Genomic DNA, 22,409 nt, shown 5'->3' on the forward strand with positions numbered 1-22,409 from the left:
AATCTTTTATTTTACCTCAAGTTGCGGCGGCAGTGAAAGCAGCAGGCTCGCCTCCAGCCTTCCTTTCCCTCTGTGTCCCACCCTTGCAGAAACAGGAAATACATCAGAAGAAGGCGGGACACTGAGAGGGAAGGGAAGGCTGGAGGCAAGCCTGCTGCTTTCACTGCCGCCGCGACTTGAGGTAAAATAAAAGATTTAAACGCAGGGCGGCAGCAGTAACAGAAAGGGCTGTCAGGGAGCTGAGGGCAGGCAGGTGGGGCTGGGGTTGGAACTGGAACTTCGGGGCTGAAAAGGGGGATAGGTGGAGGCTGGGACGAGTCACTGCACGTGGATGGGAGGGGAGGATGGGAGCAAAGGAGAATCGCTGGACATGGAGGAGAGGGTAGGGGAGAGGAGAAATTGCTGGACATGGATGGTTAGGGAGGACAGAGGAAAATCGCTGGACATGGATGGGAGAAGAGAGCAGGGGAGAGAGGAGAATCGCTGGACATGGATGGAAGGGGAAGGCAGAGAAGAATCACTGGACATGGAGGGGAGGACAAGGGAGAGAGGAGAGTTGCTGGACATGGATGGAAGGGAGGGCAGGAGAAATGCTGGACATGGATGGAAGAGAAGGAAAGACGGAGGAAGGAGATGCACATGGATGGTGGGGAAGGGAGAGATGAGAAATGCAGGACATGGATAGAGGGACGTGAGGGAAGACAGGAAGTAGAAAGGCTGGACATGAAAGGAGGGGAGGGAAGACAGAGGAGGAAATGCACATGGATTTAGGGGAGAGAGGAAAAATTTGACACAGGTGGAAGGAAGGGAAGGGAAGACAGAGGAAGGAGATGCACATTGTATGGAGGGGAGGGGGAGAGGAGAAATGCTGGAGATGGATGGAGGGGAAGAAAGACATAAGAGGAGATGCACATGGATTTAAGGGAGAGTGGAGAAATTCTGGACACAGATGGAGGGGAGATAGTTGAAATGCTGGACATGGATGGAGGGGAGGGAAGACAGAGGAAGTGAAATGAACATGGATGGAGGGGAGGAGATAGGAGAAATGCTGGACATGGATCATGGAGGAGGGAAAAGAAAAAAGCTGGACATGGATGGATGAGAGGAAGGAGATGCATATGCATGGAGGGGAGGGAAGAAAGAAGGAGATGCATACTGACGGAGAAGAGGGAAAGGGAAAAGAGTAGAAAAACTCCACGGAGGACCCAGTTTTTACCTATGGATGTAGGACAAGAAATGAAGAAGAAAGGAAGCCCTGGAAACGGAGTTAAGGGAACAGATAGAAAGCAGCAGAATCAGAGTCTTAGACCAACATGTCAGAAAAACAAAGTCAATATAGTAATCGGGTTTTCATTAAATTCAGTTTCCTTATATGTCACATGTATATAAATCAGAAACTATATCAGTTCAAAATTCACAACTAAACAATTACAAAATAACAAAATAAAATAAATTATAAATAATGTGTGCTCAGTTTTTTTTTAGGTGTATATACATAGACTCAGGAGTCAAAGAGTAAAACACCTCATAGACATCATAGCATGCCCTGCCTCCACCTAATAAAAGGCTGTTCAAAGTCTTTGAAAAATTGCAAAAAATATATAAAGATGTTACTTAGCTTTGAACCATGAACTCAGTCCAAATACTTGACGTGCATGAAAACTTTCAGCTGAGGCAGAATTGCGAACTTTGATCTCGCCGCTGCTATTTTTCCATCCATGACATTGAGGACTCCCAGTGGCTTTAAGTGTATTCAGTGCAACTGGTCGATCTCGGGTACCGACCCCCACGCGTGGTGTCTTCAGTGCCTTGTGCCCGACCATCGTCCAGACGCATGTAAGTTGTGTCTTAGTTTGAAAAAGTGGACACAAGCATTGAGGAAAGCTCTTCAGGACCGACTTTTTGGAGCTTCAACGGGTTCTTCGGCGTCGACGTCAGCATCGGTACCGAGGTCCGATGGTATCAACTTCAGGAGCGCAGGTAATGGCTGTCTGGAGACCACCACACGCTGGGAGCAGTGGGGCGTCGAGTGGGTCTCCATCTGTCTTGAAGCCTCCTGCTGTAGAGACCCCACGGGACCGACCAGTTTCGGATCTGACCCTGAGGAGGCATGTGGATTCCACATCCTCGTCGGTACCGAGGAGTCTGCATGATGTGCATCGAGCGAAGGCGAAGAAGCATCGTCATCAGTCTCGGTACCGAGAGCTCCGAGGCGTCGAAGAACACTCTCCCTCCATTCGTGTTGGTCTTCGGGCAGCCCGGTACCGCCTCCTCAACCTCCACAGATTCTGACGCCGATTCCTGTACCGACCCCGCAGCCTTGCTCGACGGCGACTCTAGACGAGCGCATCTGAGCCATTCTTCCAGGCCTTCTTGAGGGGTTGCTGTGTCAGTCTGCTTCGGTGCCGGGGGTGCTTGCGCCCTCTGCACCGTCGGTAGAAGCGGCAGCTGGCTCGATGCCTGTGGTGAGGTCCTCGACGCTGGTGCTGCCTGCGGCATCGGCTGCCACCCAGGTCGACTCCCCGTCGACATCGATGAAGGGAGCTTCATCGCCGCCAGCATGGGAGTCAACCTCTCGACATCGCCATGAAGGACATGGTTCCTCGGCATCGAGACGGGCTCGGTTTAGGACTGCAGTCAAAGAACTCCTGTCCGATACCGATGAGGATGCCTCGTGGAATGAGCAGGAGGATCCCAGGTATTTCTCCTCTGAGGAGTCGTGGTCTTCCCTCTGATCCTACTCCTTCACCAGAAAGAAAGCTTTCTCCCCTGGAGAGTCTTTCTTTCTCTTTATTTGTCCGGGAAATGTCTGTGGCTATTCCCTTCCCAGTGGTTTCTGAGGATGAGCCCAGGACTGAGATGCTCAAGGTCCTTGACTAACCTTCACCACCTAAGGAGTCATCCACAGTTCCTTTGCATAATGTGCTCAAGGAGACACTTATGCGAAACTGGATGAAACCAATAAGAAATCCCACCATTCCCAGGAAAGCTGAGTCACAATATCGGATTCACGGAGAACCTGAGCTGATAAAGTCGCAGTTACCTCACGACTCTATGGTTGTGGATTCCGCTCTCAAGAGAGCCAGAAGTTCTAGAGACTTTGCCTCGGTGCACCCGAAGAATTCACTAGACCACCAGGGATGCTGCCTTCAGGTATGGGCTGGGAGTGGGATCCTTTGGCTTGGTCTGTAATAGGTAGATGGGGAGGATACTGTAAAACAACAACAAAAAAAGTTACATTTTTAAAAATGCCGCTGGCTTGTGCATAGGGATGTACACAGAGGAAGTATAATAAGGGAATTAACTTTTCATAGGTAGAGTAGTAATTTTTTTTATAAATCGTAATCATTGTGGCATTTCGAAAGGGCTGGTAATAGGGACATCTAACCCTGTTATAGGTGCAGAGATGTTTTTTCTCCTGGTAAAGGGCTTCTAAAACAGACATCATTTTATGGTAATCAGGTGCTCAACGTTCAGAGTTTCTATCTATTTATTTACTTATCTATGGCATGAATTAGATTGGAACCAGGGAGGATTTAAAAAAACATTTTACCGGGGAGAGTAATGCTTTGCCCCCCCCCCCCCCCCCCCCCCCCGAGGCTCTCTCCCCGGGTATAGCCAGCTCTGTAATTTGGGTAGGGGGGCACAGAGGTGGACTAGAGAGAGAGCCTGTTAAAAATTTACCAGCACACCACTGGGTGTAACCACCTTTGGTAGAAATTTAAGGGGTTATATTTACTTGTACAGTCTTTGAATGAACTAGACCATAATTTCAACTTCCTTATTGGTCTGAATGGTGCTGCACTTGTAATTCAGGAATGGATTGTAAAGTTCCACTGAGTTAGATTCAAACACAAAAAAAAGATAGAGAATTTTTTTTAATTGTAATTGTGTCTCAGAGACGGTCAGAGAGAGACAGTTTGTGTGTGTTTCTCAGAGAGAGGGTCAGAAAGAAAGGCAGTGTGTGTGTGTTTCTCAAAGATGTAGTGTGTGTGTGTGTGTGTGTGTGTGTGTGTGTGTGTGTGTGTGTGTGTGTGTGTGTGTGTGTGTGTGTGTGTGTGTGTGTGTGTGTGTGTGTGTTTGTGTGTGTGTGTGTGTGTGTGTGTGTGTGTGTGTTTTTCTCATAGACAATCAGAGAGAGATTTAATGTGTGTTTTTTTTAGAGCCAGATGGTGAGTTTGTGTGTGAAGATCAGAAAAGTGAATGTGTGTTCTTCTCAGAGAGAATATTGAGAATTTCTTTAGGGGAAAGAAGATATGTTTCCTGATATTTCCAAGGAGACCCAGAAGCACAGAAAGCAAATTTTGCTTCTGCACCCTGGAGTGATCCAACTGAGTGCAAAATTTTACTTAAAATTCCCCTGTAAATGTGGTGTGATTTTGTCTTTAGTGAAATATGTCTTTTTGGGAACTTATACATTTCACATCTTTTTGTGGCTACTAGGGGATCTCCAGTGATGCCTCTCTGGATTGGTGTGTACAGTAATAGGGGACTTTGAAAGTACTTTGGCAATATACCTGGATCTTTTCTTAGTTAATTAATATTTTTCCTTTATTCTCCTCTGTTCTGAGAATTGGTTATTTTCATTGCTTAATACTAGGTTTCCTATGATAGCATTGTGCTTATTTGAATCAGTTTTTCTGTACAAGATTGCTTGATTTGCCTTTATTTGAAAATTCATAAATAAAAAGTAAAATAAACTTCTTGTCAGTAAGGGGTGGGTCTAGGCAAGGGGCGGAGCTAGGGGGCCCCACTGAACTGGTCTGCACAGGGCGTCACAATTGCAAAGACCGGCCCTGATCCCTCCCCACTTCTTTCCTTTCAATATTGTAGTTCCTCCCCCTTATTTTTCTGTGTCATTGTGGATTTATGTCCTATCTTCTTTTACTTTTAAATTTTAGATTGTAAGCCGCTTAGACATTTTTTTGATGGGCAGGATCGTAAGTTTCCAAATAAACATGAAACCTGACATTAATTTTGAAGTGCTGAATATGTTGTTGTTGTTTGAAAGCACTGCAGTGGGAAAAACAAATATTGTCAACCTATCGTTTGGTAACTACTTTGAAACCTATTAGTATTGTAATAAAATATATGTCACGTCTGTGGCCGTGACCACCCTCAGACTTACCTCATTTCTGGGGGCCAGCGGCTGTGCTGGCTTCTCTCTGTGTTTATGTTAGTCTTGTCTCTGTCCTGGTGTGCTGGCTGCTTCCAGCATGAACCTGATTGCTTCACTAGACCTCACCTGTGTTGGGCTATGCCTCTCTAGGGAGCCAGCCTCTAAGATGGCTGCCACCGGCTCTGTGCCAGCTTCCAAGATGGCTCCTGCCTGTCTTTCCTGTGGGCTCACTTCCTATGTGTGTCAAGCCTCTCTTTGTGGTCAGTGTACTTCCTGCTTCTGTCCTGCTGCTGGTGACTCATCAGTGAGAGCCTTCATAAGGAAGGGCTGTGCTTGCAGTCAGGGCCTTTTTACATAAGTGTTATGTTCTTAGGCCAGGTCAGGTTAGTGAGTGTCTGCTGCACTACTGCTTAGCCTCTCTCTGGGTTCTAGCCCAGTTTCTTTCTGTGTATGTGTCTCTGTTGTCCTTCCGTGGGGGTTTTCCCTGCCACTGTCTGTCTGTGGACTGCGGGTCCTTCCTGGCTTACCCTGTGTTTGGGGTGAAGCCTCTGTTCCTGGCTTACTCTGTGTTTGGGGTGAAGCCTCTGTTCCTGGCTTACCCTGTGTTTGGGGTGAAGCCTCTGTTCCTGGCTTACCCTGTGTTTGGGGTGAAGCCTCTGTTCCTGGCTTACCCTGGGTTGGGGTGAAGCCTTTGTGCTGGTTTACTCTGTCTGTTCTCCTGTCTGCCCCAAAGACCCTTGGCCTGTTATTCCTGGTTACTCTGTTTGCTCTGCTGCCAGCCCAAGACCCCTGGCCTGTTCTTCCTGGTTTGCTCTCTTTACCCTAAGTCCTGCCTTGCCTAGCCTGTGTGCCTACCCTGCTTGTATATCCTGAGTATATATCCTGAATCCTGTATCTGTCTAGCTAGTGTGTATTTCCTGGGTGGTTATTCCTGTATCCTGTCTCCACCTAGCTAGAGGGTTTACCCTGTGGGTATTCACGGATCCCCGTTCTGCCTAGTGTGTATGCTGCCCTAGTCCTTGCTCCTGCTAGGCTTCTGTACGCCTTGTGTTCCTTGGTCTGTCTTCTGGGTCTTGCTAGTGGCTGTGCAGCAGCACACTGTCTGTGTTTAGTTCCTAGTCTGGTCTCCCTCGTGTATCCCAGACCCAGGGTGGGTCCTCTGGATCTGCCGTTCCTGCCTTATCCTGCAAGTCCTGCCGGCCACCTGCACTTCGGAGCTCAACTCCGGAGGAACGGTGGCTAAGTGCAGGTGAAGCTGTTCCTGTTTCGTCTGTTCTAGTTGCCTGCCTTGTACTACTCCAGTCCAGAGTTCCAGTACTGCTCTTCTGTGTTTCCAGTCCCGAGGTGGTCTTGCCTGCCACTGCCGCTCTGTGGCAGTGGCCCAAGGGTTCACGAACTCCAGTCCTGCCTCGAGGACCTGACAGAATGCCAAGGCCCTCGAGAACGCAACAATATATTAGTATTATAAACAATTGTTTTTACTGTTAAATCCCCTTTTGGTATCGAGTTTAATTGTGAATCTATTAACTTCGTCCACGACATGTTTAACATCAGCTTTCTATGAGTGTAATATCTAACTCCAGTACCAGGGATTTAAGTAAGCGTAAAGGCAGCTCTTGGGGAAAAGTCCAAAAACCAGGAATAAACCGCTATATTAGAAATCAACAGCTCTTTCCTACCTGAAAGCAGTTAACAGAAGCTTTGAACAGAAGGGAGGATGAGAGACTGCACCTGAAGGAAGGAAAGAAAATCCACATTGGGTTAGAGGAAATAGGAAGGAAAGTTGTATTCTGTTATATCTGGGAGAGCAGGGGATTAGGATCCAATGAAGGCAGGGGGCAATGCTTCCACAATTCACCTAGAAATTAACATTGTCTCTGACCAGATAGTTAGAATTGGCCATAAAATACTAGGAGTTCAGGAAAATCGTAAAGACTTATTGCTATTTATGAGTTTGGGGTGGGGAGTGTCTCAAAACATCTATCCACCTGCCTGGGGTTACCCCGCAACCACTTAGAGGGTCTATCCCCCAGCACAGTTCAGGTCTGCCTGCACCTGCCGCTCATGCTGTTCATTAGCACCCTCCTCCCACCAAGTGGGTTACAGCCACCTATGGGCGAGTCTCTCACTCTCAAATTATCCCCAGTGATTTCTAGATTACTGAGACCACACTCCCAGTGGTCCCACAGTTCCCAGAAAGCACTTACAGACCCAACACACAAACCACCAGGATTCTTTATCAGTCCAGACAGGCAGAGTCAATAAACAATTGTTTATTTTCTTTAAAAAATATATTGAACAATGAACAAAAAGTACAATCAGCAAACAGGTAACTGAAATATGGGTCTATTATAACACTAACTAAACATTTGTTTACTTTCTAAAAGGTACCCGGGGAGATCAGGACATATAGCATGCTCACCAGTTATCTTTTTTTTTTTTTTTTTTTTTTTAAATCATTTATTTATAATTTTTTCATTTTACAAGGATCACTTGCAAAACAGTAAAACAGAGATGATTGTACATTAAAACAATATTTGAAGAAAACAATCTCAACAAGATAAATGGATTTTGTACAATCTTTCTCTTTCTTAGACCACAAAATAAATAGGGAGAGTGAAACAAGACAAGGAGATCAATTTAAGCAACAGCAAACAAAGAAAACGTGGTATTAACCCGATTATCCCCAGTTATTATTTATCTAAATCATTTTTCCACATTGATCATCTGGTTGGTTTCTTCAAGACCATAACAGTGCATAGTCCATCAATTTCATTGGAAACATACTTATTGTCCAATATTAGTGAAAGTAATACACCTGATTTCATTTTTTTTTCCCTTTTAAAACCAGAAATTGTTTAACAATACAAACCCTTGAATCTCCAATCCAATTCCCGCTGATTAAAGTAATCCCAGTTTCACAGGCTTCACTCCTTTTGAATTAATATATTAAGAGGAATCATTTCAGAGGAAAAAAAAACATTAGGAGTCATACCTGGAACTCTGGGAAAACAACAATCTCGATATTAATCATCTACAACAATATTCATTTTGTTCAAATTTTTTCTGGTCTTATTATCATTTTCAAATCTTAACCGTTTCTACTTCAGTAGAACTTCATTTGCTGTATATTCTCAAATGATTCGATTAGATTATCCATGTGGCTCATTAACAAGACTATATCTGAAGCAAAGTCATTCTCTACCACCGTCAGGTCCTGGAGCACCCTCCAGATGACATTCAATGCAACCTCCACGGGAGCCAAAAACTCCAAGCTGATAACTCTTAAGGGTTTAGGAGTAGCACCGCCGACGCGGGTTCAGCTGTAAACGACTTCCGTTTCAGCATACACTCCTGACTCACTCCTCCACCCCTTTGGGCATGGTGGTTAAATGATTTTTGAGCGATGAAGTTGTTTCCAGGTCCAAGAGCATCGACGCTCCTTCGTCGGTGCTAATCAAAGGACTCATCAACCCAGTCATCTATGGGCAGCTCGTCATACAGCGGTCCCACACTTGCTGCACAGGGGACAAAACGCTGGTCATCGGCGGCTGACCCCCCATTGTCCCCTTCCTCTGTTAAGGCAACTGCAATGCAGAGAGGAAATTTCAAGTGAACAAAAACTGAACTTCAGAGGACAGCTGGGCCGTTGAGTGTACGAGCTTCAGGTCACCATCTTTCCCCTCTCCCTAATTTGGGACACTCTTTGTCTGGTTTCTCCTCAGAGGCCTGTCTGATATGGGTAACCCTTCAGCATAGCCCTCTGAGTCATTGAAACACGGAAGCCCCTCCACCACTTACAAGGTGGTGTCCCTTCGGAGGGGACCAGTTATCAAATACAACTATTTTTTACAGGACTTCAGCAAAGAGCTCTCTCTCTCTCCCTCCTGAACAATTGCTCCACCCTGGGTTTGCAGTGCATCATTTATTGACCCAGGAAAATGGAGTCGCTGTTTCTATGTATGGGGAGAGGGAGAAGGTTCTCCCCACCGAGGCAAGCTAGCTTGGAATTTGCTGCTAAAGACTTGTATAATTATGGTACAGCAAGAGGCCCCCACTGGGCTTCCACTGGAAGGGTGGAAGGCCAGATCTTGGAGCTCAGGCTGTTAAAATACTAGCCAAATCTACAAACTTATGGCTAAGTGAGTAAGGACTTGCTGGAAAGGCAAGACCTAATGTGAAAACCTGAGAAAGGCCAAAAGAACTGGGCCTAAATGCTGTAATTTGGAAAAGTTAGGTCAAGAAACTGAGAACAAGATGGAAGCTGAGTTACAATATGAGATGGAGTATTTTATTCTACACTAGTAAAAAAGCCCCGTTTCTGATGCAAATGAAATGGGGGCTAGCAAGGTTTTCTTCTGTGTGCATGTGGTAGTGTGTATGTCCCTGCCCTCTGCCCTCTTTCCCTTCCCCTCTGCTCTCTGTCCCCTCCCCCCTCGGAGTCGAGTCCTTCAGTGTTAAGTTTCCTGCTGTGCTGTGTTTGTGTTACAGAGATAGTGAGGGCTTCTGCCCTCTCTCCCCTCCCCCCTCTGAGTCCTTCACTGTTACAGAGAGAGCGATTTGATTTCCTGCTTTGCTGTGTTTTCCTTCACTGTTTGTGTTACAGAGAGAGCGAGGGCGGGGCAGACACTCATGGGGAAACCGGATATCTCTCCCCCTTCACACTTCCGGCTGGAGGCTTCATTTAGAACGTTGGTGGTGCCTTTTATATATAGAGATGATAGTTGAAGGAATAGAAAAAAAAAGTTGTTTACCAAAAAGGAAACGCCAGGTGTTAAAAAGAGGAACTTAGAAATAGAAAAAAAAGTGAAAAAGAAGAAGTTGTGGTTGGCAAACTTTCCATGACGAAGCTCTCATAGAAGATAATGGGTCTAATACATTTCTAATGAGGGAAAATGGGTATAAATATGGGTTAGATTTGAGCAATGGGGAGAAGAAGCTGGGTTGCTACCAGAAGTGCTGTCCCTCTGAACTGCTGTTTGATTGATGTACCTGATTGCTTTGTGTTCTATCTAGTGGTAAGCATTAAACTTCAATACACTTTCATATCCTTGTCTTCTCTCTCCCTTTCAATTAAAAGTTTAAATGAACTGGGTAACAAAAATGAAGACTATCAAGTGTATGGTTGTCTTACACTAAGAGACAGATAAACGAAGTCTGGGTTTTCAGTAACGCAGCTAACAGCCTTCTGAGAAATCCAGTGGGTGGTTGTCCATCTATCCTCGCCACAGCGAGGAGTTCATGGCCAGCATACCATCCATAAAAACATTGAAACTCAGAAGTTTTGGACTTTGACAAGGACCTTGATAACTTCAGGTTCCAATGAAGCTCAGGAAAGGGAGCAAGCAGAAGGCTTTGAAACCATGACCAAGTTTTCAGTTAAAACTAGAACTTGAAGTGAAGCCAGGTGAATGTTTTTATTTTTTTTTCTATTCCAAGTGTAAAACACTTTTATCTTGCTGCACCATATGCCTGGAATAGACTTCCTGAGCCAGTACATCAAGCTCCATCTCTGGCCGTCTTCAAATCTAAGCTAAAACCCCACCTTTTTGATGCTGCTTTTAACTCCTAACCCTTATTCACTTGTTCAGAACCCTTACTTTATCATCCTCACTTTAATATTCCCTTATCTCTTGTTTGTCCTGTTTGTCTTAATTAGATTATAAGCTCTGTCGAACAGGGACTGTCTCTTCATGTTCATCTCTTCATGTTCAAGTGTACAGCGCTGTGTACGTCTAGTGGTGCTCTAGAAATAAGTAGTAGTAGTAAAACAGCAGAAGGGGGTAGAGGATAGTGATGTTTTCTGTTTGTTTTTTTTCAACTATCCTAGTAGATAGGCTTTTCAAGGTAATGCTGCAATGTTTGAATATCAGCCTGTGTTGTATACTTCCAAGGATCTGGTGATTTTAACCACAGCTACTGTGCAGTTTTGGCTAAAGGAACTGAGAATACATTTGACTATGAGGAACATTATGACTTAATAAGACATGGGACTATTAAGAGAGTTTTGCTGGGAATAACTAGTACAAGGAGAACTGAACCTAATTTGTGTATGATTCCTGACTTACCTAAACTTGACTGTTTTGGTGTCTCCATGGCAGGAAAAGAGACACTTTGACCTTATATCCAGTAAAAGATGGCTAGAAGCATATTCTGCATTTCACCCTGAGGAGAAAAATGATAGAAAATAAAGACCACTGCAGAGTAGGAATGGGCAATAGTGTGGATTCCTCTGCTTGTTGACCTGAAAGCTGAATCCCTTCCCGTGCATCTGGAGGTCCATGGGAGTTTTCTATCACAATATCTACTTGAAATTTATTTGAAATATAGTACCAGACATCAGTAAGCAACACATGAACAGAAGTGAGGGTATATCCTCTTTAAAATACTTTTCTAAGAGCAATCTTCTTCACCATTTTCAAGCTCTTTTTTACTAGCTCTAGAAGTTCATTCTGTGCCTCTTCAAATAAATGGTCATGGGATTTATTGTAGAATTTTGTTTTTATTTTCACTGTTTAATATTAAATTTAGTTTATATGGTGACACTTGGTAAAATTATTTTAAATATTTAATTAGAAAACTAATGTATATTTGCAGAATGCCAGCAGGGTGAGGAATCTGTGTTTTCTGAATTTTCCATCATTTACTGGCTCCAATGAAGATAACTCTTTCTGAATCAAAGCAAAATTAGAATCCACATTAGAAAATTTAGGTAATAGTGTCCTGAGTAAAAGAGCAAATTTGAGCCACAATCCCACAATGCGACCCCTCCAAAATGCAAATTGCGTTCCACAGATCCTTCACTGAAACGTGTTCTGCAGAATCTAATCCTTCAGTCTCTGTCTCAAGAGATACCACCTTAGATATTGGAGCAAATTGCAGAGCCCGCTTGAATTCTTGCACCTACTGCCAGTGGGGAGGAAGTGGCTGCAAGAAGATTAGGAGAATCAGATGTTAAAGTTTGGAAGGGGGCAGGTGATTGAAGCCTCATCCTGAAATGACACCACAGAACAGGCAACAGTCTCCCCCCCCCCCCCCCCCCTATACACACACTATACTGTATCTTTATCCATAGGGCCCACAACTACATAAGAAGAAACAGTACCTTTAAACTTGATTTTCTGTTTCCCCATGGATCCAACACAAGAAAACCAACAGGTATAATCTGGTCTACTCCAGCACTGCTCCCGTGGTACACTAAGGGACATTCCCCCTTTGGGCACAACTCTTCAGCAGTGTCACTGGATGTTAGAGCCTGAAAAACAAGTGACCTGACAGCATATCCAGAATGGCAACTCAATGACAAAAGCTCACCCACAGAGCGTTGGAGGTACTCCCTTCTCTCCCTCCAGTTTTGTTTGTTTTTTTTAAAACTCTGATTCTGGTGTCATGGGCTGCTGGCTGTGAGCATTTTGTATAGGAAGAAAATACATATATTTTTTACTGTAATAGGAACCAATGCAAAATATGTGCTCAAAAGGGAGTCCCGTACTTAACAGGAGTAAATTTATTTGTGGTAGAGGGCTCTGGAAAGTGAATAAATGGTGCATCTATAAGGAGCGAGTTATTGTTTGAATGTCAGTGGAACAGAGTAAGTTCCCATGGAAACTATGCCCTCCTCAGTGTAACGTTTTTGTAGTAAATGAAGATTCTCTTATGGGTCTTGTCTGCCTTGACTAGACTGTAAGCTCTGTTTATTATGTGTCATTACAGTGCCATATATGTCTTATAGCACTATACAAACAATAGTAGTAATAGTATAGCAATGCTTTGATGATTGTTTTCTGGCCATTCTGATTTTATCATTTTGAAGGTTTGAAATCATACCAGATAGCAGCCAAATACCTCCTTTTATATTTGAAAAAAAATGTTATTCTGTTGCTGTTCTCCAGAAGACTGAGTGCTCTAAGAGGTAAATATTTTGTGTTAAACATTCCTTATTTGCAGGTTTGTGGGTGGAACAACTGCATAACTTCAGTTTCTCTTTTTGTGGCAAATTGTTTTATTGTTAGAGTGAAAGAAAAACATATCTCCACTAATGTGAGAGCTGACTTTCAGCAGAACCTGAATATTTGCCACAGATCCTCCTCCTAGACAACATTATTTTCAGTGAATTAGTCTTATGAGTAGTAGTTGATAAAATGTGTAATTCCACATTAACCAAAACACCTTTCTTGTAGGACTTCAGCATGGATTGTGGTATATGCTATGCTTATTGCCTGGATACTGCTATTCCAGATCAAGTGTGTGATGATCCCCGGTGTGGACAACCTTTCCATCAAGTTTGTTTATATGAGGTACAGGATTGGATGGTATATGTTGGAAGGGAATACCGCATGATCTTCTGACCTTACAGCAAACGTTTTATTATTTCAATGGGCATATCAAAAGGAAAAATGTCTAGTTAAGATTAAGAAATAGGGCCTAAAAAGCTCTATATGTCATACTACTGTAGCCTTAAAAATAAAAGAACACTTCTCTTCTCAAATAGGCTGCCTGTTTACAAAGAAGTATATTGATGAGGAGGTATGCCAGAATACATTTCCTACTTTGATTTTTCAGTGATAACATATTAATACTCTGTCCCTCAAAATGAGGCTTGTTAATAGTCCTAAATAGTTCAGACAGATGAACAGAACAGGAGGGCATCCTAACAAGCTGCTTTCCTAAGAGCAAGAAAATACTGATAAAGATGATAGGAGTGACTTAGTTGAAGTAATCTATGCCATGCTACTGTTAGTAGAAAAATAGGAGCCCAATGGTGCTCAAGTCTTTAGTTGCTTGAGATCCAGAACATCTTCATACTTTCTGATTACACAGAGGTGGTTCCTCTATTCCATGAAATTCAACTTCAATTATCTAATTGCATATGATGAGGTGAAGAGAAATTGCAACCAACCCATCCTTCTTCCCATACACAGCACAGCAGCTGTCAGGAAGTAAACCACAGGCGATCTCCGACTTCTTGGGTGGAATGGTGAAAAAAAAACTTGAGCGGCTGCAAGGATCAAAAATTTACATCAGGCATGGATGCTGTTCAAAAATACCATCCTGGAAGACCAGGCCAAATATTTTCTGCTTATTAAAAAAGGAGGACGGAAGACCAAGCGACAGCCGGCATGGTTAAAAAGTGAGGTGAAGAAAGCTATTAGAGCTAAAAGAAAATCCTTCAGAAAATGGAAGAAGGAACCGACTGAAAATAATAAGAAACAGCGTAAGGAATAAGTGAGGAAGGCAAAGAGAGACTTTGGAAAAAAGATTGTGTTGGAGGCAAAAACACATAGTAATCTTTTTTTTTTTTTTAGGTATATTAAAAGCAGGAAGCCAGCAAAAGAATCAGTTGGACCCGCTAGATGACCGATGGGTAAAAGGGGCAATCAGGGAAGACAAAGCCGTAGCGGAGATATTAAATGAATTCTTTGCTTCTGTCTTCACCGAGGAAGATTTTGGAGAGATACCGGTGCCAGAAATGGTGTTCAGAGCTGACGAGTCGGAGAAACTGAATGAAATCTCTATAATCCTGGAGGATGTAATGGGGCAATTTGACAAATTGAAGAGTAGCAAATCTCCTGGACTGGATGGCATCCATCCCAGAATACTGATACAATTGAAAAATGAACTTACGGAACTATTGTTAGTAATATGTAATTTATCTTTAAAATCGAGCATGGTACCAGAAGATTGGAGGGTGGCCAATGTAATTCCAATTTTTAAAAAGGGTTCCAGAGTAGATCCGGGAAATTATAGACCGGTGAGCCTGACATTCGTGCCAGGCAAAATGGTAGAGACTATTATAAAGAACAAAATTACAAAGCATATTCAAAAGCATGGATTAATGAAATAAAGCCAACATGGATTTAGTGAAGGGAACTCTTGCCTCACCAATCTATTACATTTCTTTGAAGGGGTGAACAAACATGTGTACATTGATATTGTGTATCTGGATTTTCAAAAGGCGTTTGACAAAGTACCTGATAAAAGACTCCAGAGGAAATTGGAAAGTCATGGGATAGGAGGTAGTGTCCTATTGTGGATTAAAAACTGATTAAAAGATAGAAAACATAGAGTAGGGTTAAATGGTCAGTATTCTCAATGGAGAAGGGTAGTTAGTCTGGTACCCCAGGGGTCTGTGCTGGGACTGCTGCTTTTTAACATTTATAAATGACCTAGAGATGGGAGTAACTAGTGAGGTAATTAAATTTGCCGACGACATATATTCAAAGTTTTTAAATCGCAAGAGCATTATGAAAAATTACAAGCGGACCTTACGAGACTGGGCGTCTAAATGGCAGATGATGTTTAATGTGAGGAAGTGCAAAGTAATGCATGTGGGGAAAGAGGAACCCGAATTCTCCGAGGACAAGCAGGTTGAATTATTCTCACACATGGGCTGACGATCTGCGTCGGCCCGGGAATCAGCATGAAAACCTAGCAAAAAATAAAAATTTGCTAGAGCCTTCTGGCACACGTGCAGCACCGCACTTCGCATACGTGGACTGACTTCCCGCCTGTTGCGTGACCGTGCTACTCAGTTTCTTTTCTTCCACGTTAGGAGCGACAGATTTTTCTGTGGCTCCTCTCTTCGTGCCCGGGAACTTATTCGTTTTTTGGTTTTATTTAATTCTGTTTTAAAAAAAACAATTGGTAGCAGTCGTCTTTTAGGCCGCACGGTTGAATCTCTCCCTTTTTGTGCCTTTTTTCTCGGCACAATCGAGCCATTTGATTTCACCGGTGTGGTCTTCCCTTCCATGTCATTGAAGACTCCCTGCGGCTTCAAAGGTACAGATACCCATTGCTGGTGTATCCAGTGCCTTGGGCTCGACCATAGCCCAGCTCGTTGTGCCCTTTGTCTTCGTATGAAGGAGAGGACACAACTTGCTTGAGAAGCCCAGAGAGGAACTTTTTAGGGCTCAGTCTGGTCCTTCCACGTCGGCATCGAGGAATGCATTGACATTGGGAGTGAAGGTAGGCATGGCTGCTGAGAGGCCACAGTATGCTGGGAGCAGTGAGACATAAGTCGGTCTCCGCCTGCCTTGAGGTCTCCTGCTGTACAAGACCCCCTGGGACCGTCCATCATTGGACCCGAACCTGAGGCAATGTGGGGATTCAACGACATCCTCGTGGGCACTGAGACTAACCTCGGTGAGGTGCATCAAGTGAAGGCTAAGAAGCACCAACACCATTCCCCCTCGACGCATGGTGTCAGGAGCTCTGGGGTGCCGAGGGATTCGGCACCCGAGAAGTGTCGGCGCCCGGAGGACTGCTCTCCCTCGATACAGGAGGTGCCGACACGTTGGCCTCTTAGCAGTCCAGTTCCTGCTCCCGATCCTCAGATGATTCTGCCACAGATTGCTCCACCGGCCCCGCAGCTTTCTCCAGTGGCAGCTCTCGCCGAGCACATCTGGGCCTTGCTTCCAGAGCTTCTGGAAGGTAAAATTATGTATCATACCTGATAATTTTCTTTCCCTTAATCATAGCCGATCAATCCATAGACTGGTGGGTTGTGTCTATCTACCAGTAGGTGGAGATAGAGAGCAATCTTTTGCCTCCCTATATGTGGTCATGTGCTGCCAGAAATTCCCCAGTATGTCGATATCAAAGCTCCATCCGCAGGACTCAGCACTTAGAGAATTACACCCACAAAGGGACATTCTGCCCAGCTCACCACCGCCGAAGTGGGGGAGGGGAAATATTCCAACGCACCACCGCCGGGGCGGTGGGCGGGAAACCACACCCGCCGACGAGGGGGGAACTGGCTTATCCTGCTACCGCAACCGCGGGAGGAGCTGGCTTACCCTAACACCGCCGAAGCGGGAGGGATACAAAGCTACTCTACAGCCGCGCGAAGCGGGAGGGAGCGCTGGCATAATTTAGTTATCAATCCAGCCACCGCCGAAACGTGGGGAGAGGAAGCAGCAGCTCACTGTAACACAAAATCGTCTCAACTCGAAGAGACTTCAATTGGAAGAACTTGAACACGAAGTCCTCGTGAACAGGAAATGAAGACTGAACTTGAACCTGAAATATAACCAGAAGACAAACAATACAGATATCTGGGAGGGGCTATGGATTGATCGGCTATGATTAAGGGAAAGAAAATTATCAGGTATGATACATAATTTTACCTTCCCTATCATCAAGTCGATCAATCCATAGACTGGTGGGCTGTACTGAAGCAGTACTCACCCAGGGTGGGACATGGAAATCCCTGAACGCAACACTGAAACCCCAAACTGGGCCTCGGCCCGAGCAGCCACATCCAAGCGGTAATGTCGTGAGAAAGTATGAGCCGACGACCAAGTAGCCGCTCTGCAAATCTCTTCCAAGGAGACAGATCTGGACTCCGCCATCAAGGCTGCTTGTGCTCTAGTAGAGTGTGCCTTCAGCTGAATAGGTGGAATCTTCCCCGCCGCCACATAAGCTGACACGATCGTCTCCTTGACCCAACGTGCCACTGTAGGCTTAGATGCCTGCAGACCCTTACGAGGGCCTGCGAACAGCACGAGCAGGTGATCCGACGTCCGGAAATCATTGGTCACTTCCAAGTATCTGATGATGACCCGTCTAACATCCAGGTATTTGAGCGCAGGGTACTCCTCTGGGTAATCCTCCCTACGAAAGGAGGGTAGGTAAAGCTGCTGATTCACAGGGAATCGAGAAACAATCTTGGGCAGGAAGGAAGGCACTGGCGAATCGATACTCCTGCCTCAGTGAATCGCAGGAACGGTTCTCTACACGAGAGCGCCTGGAGCTCGGAAACTCTTCTGGCTGATGTGATAGCCACCAGGAAGACTGCTTTCAACGTCAGGTCCTTCAGCGATGCCCTTGGCAAGGGCTCGAAGGGCAGCTTCTGCAAGGTCCGTAGTACCAGATTGAGATTCCACGTAGGCACTATCGAGTGCAGAGGGGGGCGCAGGTGATTAACTCCTTTGAGAAAGCGTACCACATCCGGCTGTGAAGCCAGGGAAGCCCCCTTCAGACGACCCCTGAAGCAAGCTAGAGCCACCACCTGGACTTTCAGCGAACTGAGCGACAGGCCTTTCTCCAGCCCCTCTTGCAGGAACGACAACACTGAAGATATTGGAGCAGTGAAGGGCGATATAGAGGGCTTCCTCGCTCTCAGCATAGTGGCGATGACCTTGTCTGAGAAGCCCTTCTTCCTCAGCCGCCTCCGCTCAATAGCCAGGCCATAAGACCAAAGGGGGAGGGATCCTCCATCACCACGGGACCCTGATGTAAGAGGCCCCGCTCTGCTGGCAGCCGCAGAGGGCCGTCCACCGAGAGTCTGACCAAGTCCACATACCAGGGACGTGTGGGCCAATCCGGACCCACCAGGATCACCCGGCCTGGATGCTTTGCCACCCGGCCTAGCACCCTGCCCATCATGGGCCAGGGCGGGAACACGTAGAGGAGCTCCTGTGCCGGCCAATGCTGGAGAAGAGCATCGACTCCCAGAGATCGAGGGTTCCGTCCTCTGCTGAAAAAACGCGGCAATTGGCCGAGGACGCCATCAGATCCAGGCTCTGCTGGCCCCAGCATTTCGTGATGTCCAAGAACGCCCGAGCAGACAGTTGCCACTCTCCGGGATCCAAGGTATGGCGACTGAGAAAGTCCGCCTTGACATTCATGACTCCCGCAATGTGGGCCGCCGACAGCTGTTCCAGATTCGCTTCCGCCCACAGGCATAGCTTCATGGCCTCCTTGGCTAGCGGGGCGCTCCTGGTACCTCCCTGGCGATTGACATAGGCCACAGCCGTGGCATTGTCCGACAGGACCCAGCACCAGTACCGGCAGAAACTCTAGAAGTGCCAACCGAATGGCTCAGAGCTCCAGGAGGTTGATGGACCATTTCGTCTCTGCAGGAGACCAGAGCCTCTGCGCTGTCCATCCCAGGCAGTGGGCTCCCCAGCCCGTCAAGCAGGCGTCCGTCATGACAACAACCCACTCCGGGGTCGTAAGAGGCATTCCTGCGGACAGGTTGCCTGGTCTCACAGCCACCAGCTCAGCGCCTTTCGCACCGCTGGATCCAAAGGAAGGCGTACGGCGTAATCCTCCGAGACTGGAGTCCACCGCCGCAGAAGAGAGTGCTGTAGTGGTCTCATATGAGCCCCGGCCCAGGGCACTACCTCCATCGTGGCCGTCATGGAGCCCAACAGCTGCACATAGTCCCAAGTCCGAAGAGTAGAGGAGGCTAGGAACTGGCCCACCTGGGTCTGAAGCTTGACGCTCCGGTTGTCCGGCAGGAACACTCTGCCCACTTGGGTGTCGAATCGAACTCCCAGATACTCCAGGGACTGAGTCAGGCGCAGCTGGTTTTTCTTCCAGTTGATGATCCATCCCAGGGAGCTCAGAAGAGCAATGACCCTGTCTGTAGCTCTCTCGCACTCCGCATAGGAAGGGGCTCGGATCAGCCAGTCGTCCAGATAGGGATGGACTTGCACTCCCTCCTTGTGGAGGAAGGCCGCGATGACCACCATTACTTTGGAGAAGGTCCGCGGAGCCGTAGCCAACCCGAACGGGAGGGCTCTGAACTGGAAGTGTCGGCCCAGCACTGCAAAGCGCAGAAAGCGCTGATGAGGCGGCCAGATGGGAATATGTAGGTAAGCTTCCTTGATGTCCAGGGAGGCCAGGAATTCTCCCTTTTTCACCGCAGCTATTACGGAGCGGAGGGTCTCCATCCGGAAGTGCCGAACTTTCAAGGCCCGATTGACTCCCTTGAGTTCGAGAATAGGCCGAGCAGATCCTTCTTTCTTTGGCACCACAAAGTAAATGGAGTAGCGCCCCTTGCCAAGCTGATCTAATGGCACCGGGACCACCGCGCCCAGGCGGTGCAGGTTGCTCAAAGTCTGCTGCACGGCAGCTGCTTTGACCTGAGACTTGCAAGGAGAGTTTACAAACCCGTCTTTTAGGGGTCGGCAGAACTCTAGCTTGTAGCCGTCTCTGATGACTTCCAGAACCCAAGCGTCTGAAGTTACCCTGGTCCACGCGCCCAGAAACGAGGACAACCTTCCTCCTATCTGCACTGGGCCATGGACCAGGTCCCCGTCATTGGGTCTGCGACCCTGGGGGCGGGCCGGAGGACGAACCTCAGGGACGGCGGCCCCTACAAAAGGAATGCTGCTTGGGGGAGAAGTTCCGTTTGAAGGAAGCGGAGGCAGAGGAGGCCGACTTGCCCGAGTGATACCGACGGGCTTCCTGGAATCGGCCCTTAGAGGGACCAGGACGGGCACTGCCGGCCCGAGCCCTGACCTCCGGCAACCTCTTGCCCTTGGACGTGCCGAGCTCCATCACGATCTTGTCCAGCTCGTCCCCAAAGAGTAGCTTGCCTTTAAAAGGCAACTTGGCTAGGCGAGATTTAGAGGCATGGTCAGCAGACCAGTGCTTAAGCCAGAGCCACCGCCGCGCAGAGACTGTCTGAGCCATACCCTTGGCCGAGGCTCTCAAAACATCATACAGCAAGTCTGCCAAGTAGGCCAAACCCGACTCCAGGGTCGGCCATTCCGCCCTCCAGGAAGGGTCCGAGGGGGAAGCCCGCTGCAAAACAGTCAAACACGCCCTAGCCACGTAGGAGCCGCAAACCTAGGCTTGCAAACTCATAGCAGCCGCCTCAAAGGACGACTTTAAGGCCGCCTCCATTCTCCTGTCTTGGGCGTCCTTCAGGGCAGTGCCACCTTCCACCGGCAGCGCCGTTTTCTTAGTCACGGCAGTGATTAAGGAATCTACTGTGGGCCAGACAAAGGCTTCCCGTTCCCCCTCAGGAAAGGGGTACAGATGGGACATAGCCCTGGCTACTTTCAGGCTCGCCTCAGGGGCATCCCATTGCGCTGAAATTAAGGTCTGCATGGCTTCATGAACGTGGAAGGTTCTAGGCGGGCGCTTCGTTCCCAGCATAATGGCAGAGCCAGTAGAGGCTGAGAGAGAGAGCCTTCCTCCGGAGAGGCAATCTTCAAAATGCTCATGGCCTGCACAAGTAGGTTGGGCAAATCCTCTGAGCGAAAAAGCTGCGCTGCAGAGGGGTCGTCCGCTCCATCCGAGCGAGGATCAGTCTCTTCCATCGATTCCGCTAAGGATCTCTGGGAGAACTCAGACACACTGCCGTCATCCACATCAGAGGAGACCGAGTCCCCCGAGGGTGGAAGATCCACCCGAAGGCGCTTAATCATAGAGGCCTCATCACCCCGATCAGAGGGGTGGGCAGGGGCAGTGTTCTGTATCAGAAAGGCTTGATGCAGCAGCAAAATGAACTCAGGGGAGAAACCCCCCAGTCTGTGCATTTCTGCAGCCTGTGCCGCGGCCCTAGAGGCGCCCTCCATCTGCGCTCCCAGTAGCGGGGGAGAGGCGTGTTGCGCATCCAAAATGGCTTCCGGTGCGAAACTCCAAGAAGGAGCCGCGTGGGAAGAAGGGCATTTTAATTTTGCCGACTTCTTACTGTCGCCCGATTCAAGGGCGACCAAGCTGTTAACATCTCCCATCTCGAGGGCGGCCCAAGAAGAAGCCGACCGAGCCGCGTGGCCGGTCACGACCGGGAGGGCGGCCAGCGGGGGATGGGCGCCTAAGGCGTGAAAGGCCGCTGCGCCAGAGGAAAAACCGGTGAACTCTCCCGGTTCCGAAAGGGCGACTCTACCTTCGATCCCCCTGCTACCCGCTAGGCGCGCGAACGCATTCCGGGGAGCGTCTTTTTGCGCCCTTGCCATCCGCGGCCATAGCCACGTGGAGACCGTTCGGGGAACCCCCTGCCCGCTAGTAAAAGGTAAAAATTACCTGCTTCTTGCTCCGAGCAGCAACGACTTGTTCCAGTGAGCAGCTGCAAATGGACGTCCTTTTTGAACGTTAAAAAAAAAATTTTTTTGTTTGTTTAACGGAGGCAGCGGGAAGGGGGAGAAAAGGAGGGACCTGGCACCACCAGGTTTGCACTTGCTCACGAAGAGCCCTCAACCCCAGGTACTCAACAAAACCTAAGCAATTAGGCTTGGAGACCTAGCCAGAGCTGCTGCTGTGTGACCACACACCTGCTGAGATAGAGAACATACTGGGGAATTTCCTGCAGCACATGACCACATATAGGGAGGCAAAAGATTGCTCTCTATCTCCATCTGCTGGTAGATGGACACAACCCACCAGTCTATGGATTGATCGGCTTGATGATAGGGAAGGACTGCTTTGCCAGTCTGCTTCAGTGTCGGGGGTGCTTGTGCCTGCCGTGCTATCTGCTTCAGCTGCGTTTCGCCCTCCACCTGCGGTGAGGCCCCTGAGCTAGGTCAACTCCCAATCAATATCGGTGGAGGAAGCT

General features: G+C 47.3%; 1 protein-coding gene across 3 annotated transcripts in view; it reads left to right on the forward strand.

The window, feature by feature from the left end:
- Positions 1-22,409, forward strand: part of FANCL (FA complementation group L) — a 294,740-nt gene that overhangs the window by 268,698 nt on the left and 3,633 nt on the right. For 2 of the 3 annotated variants that reach the window (XM_030196202.1, XM_030196203.1), the window contains one exon: positions 13,300-13,416. In XM_030196202.1, the coding sequence (XP_030052062.1) occupies positions 13,300-13,416 (117 nt within the window). Of the gene's footprint in view, positions 1-11,220; positions 11,433-13,299; positions 13,417-22,409 lie in introns of those variants that run through there. The other variant, XM_030196205.1, reaches the window with a different exon arrangement.

Source organism: Microcaecilia unicolor, chromosome 3 (genome assembly GCF_901765095.1).
Source record: "Microcaecilia unicolor chromosome 3, aMicUni1.1, whole genome shotgun sequence".
NCBI classification, from domain to species: domain Eukaryota; kingdom Metazoa; phylum Chordata; class Amphibia; order Gymnophiona; family Siphonopidae; genus Microcaecilia; species Microcaecilia unicolor.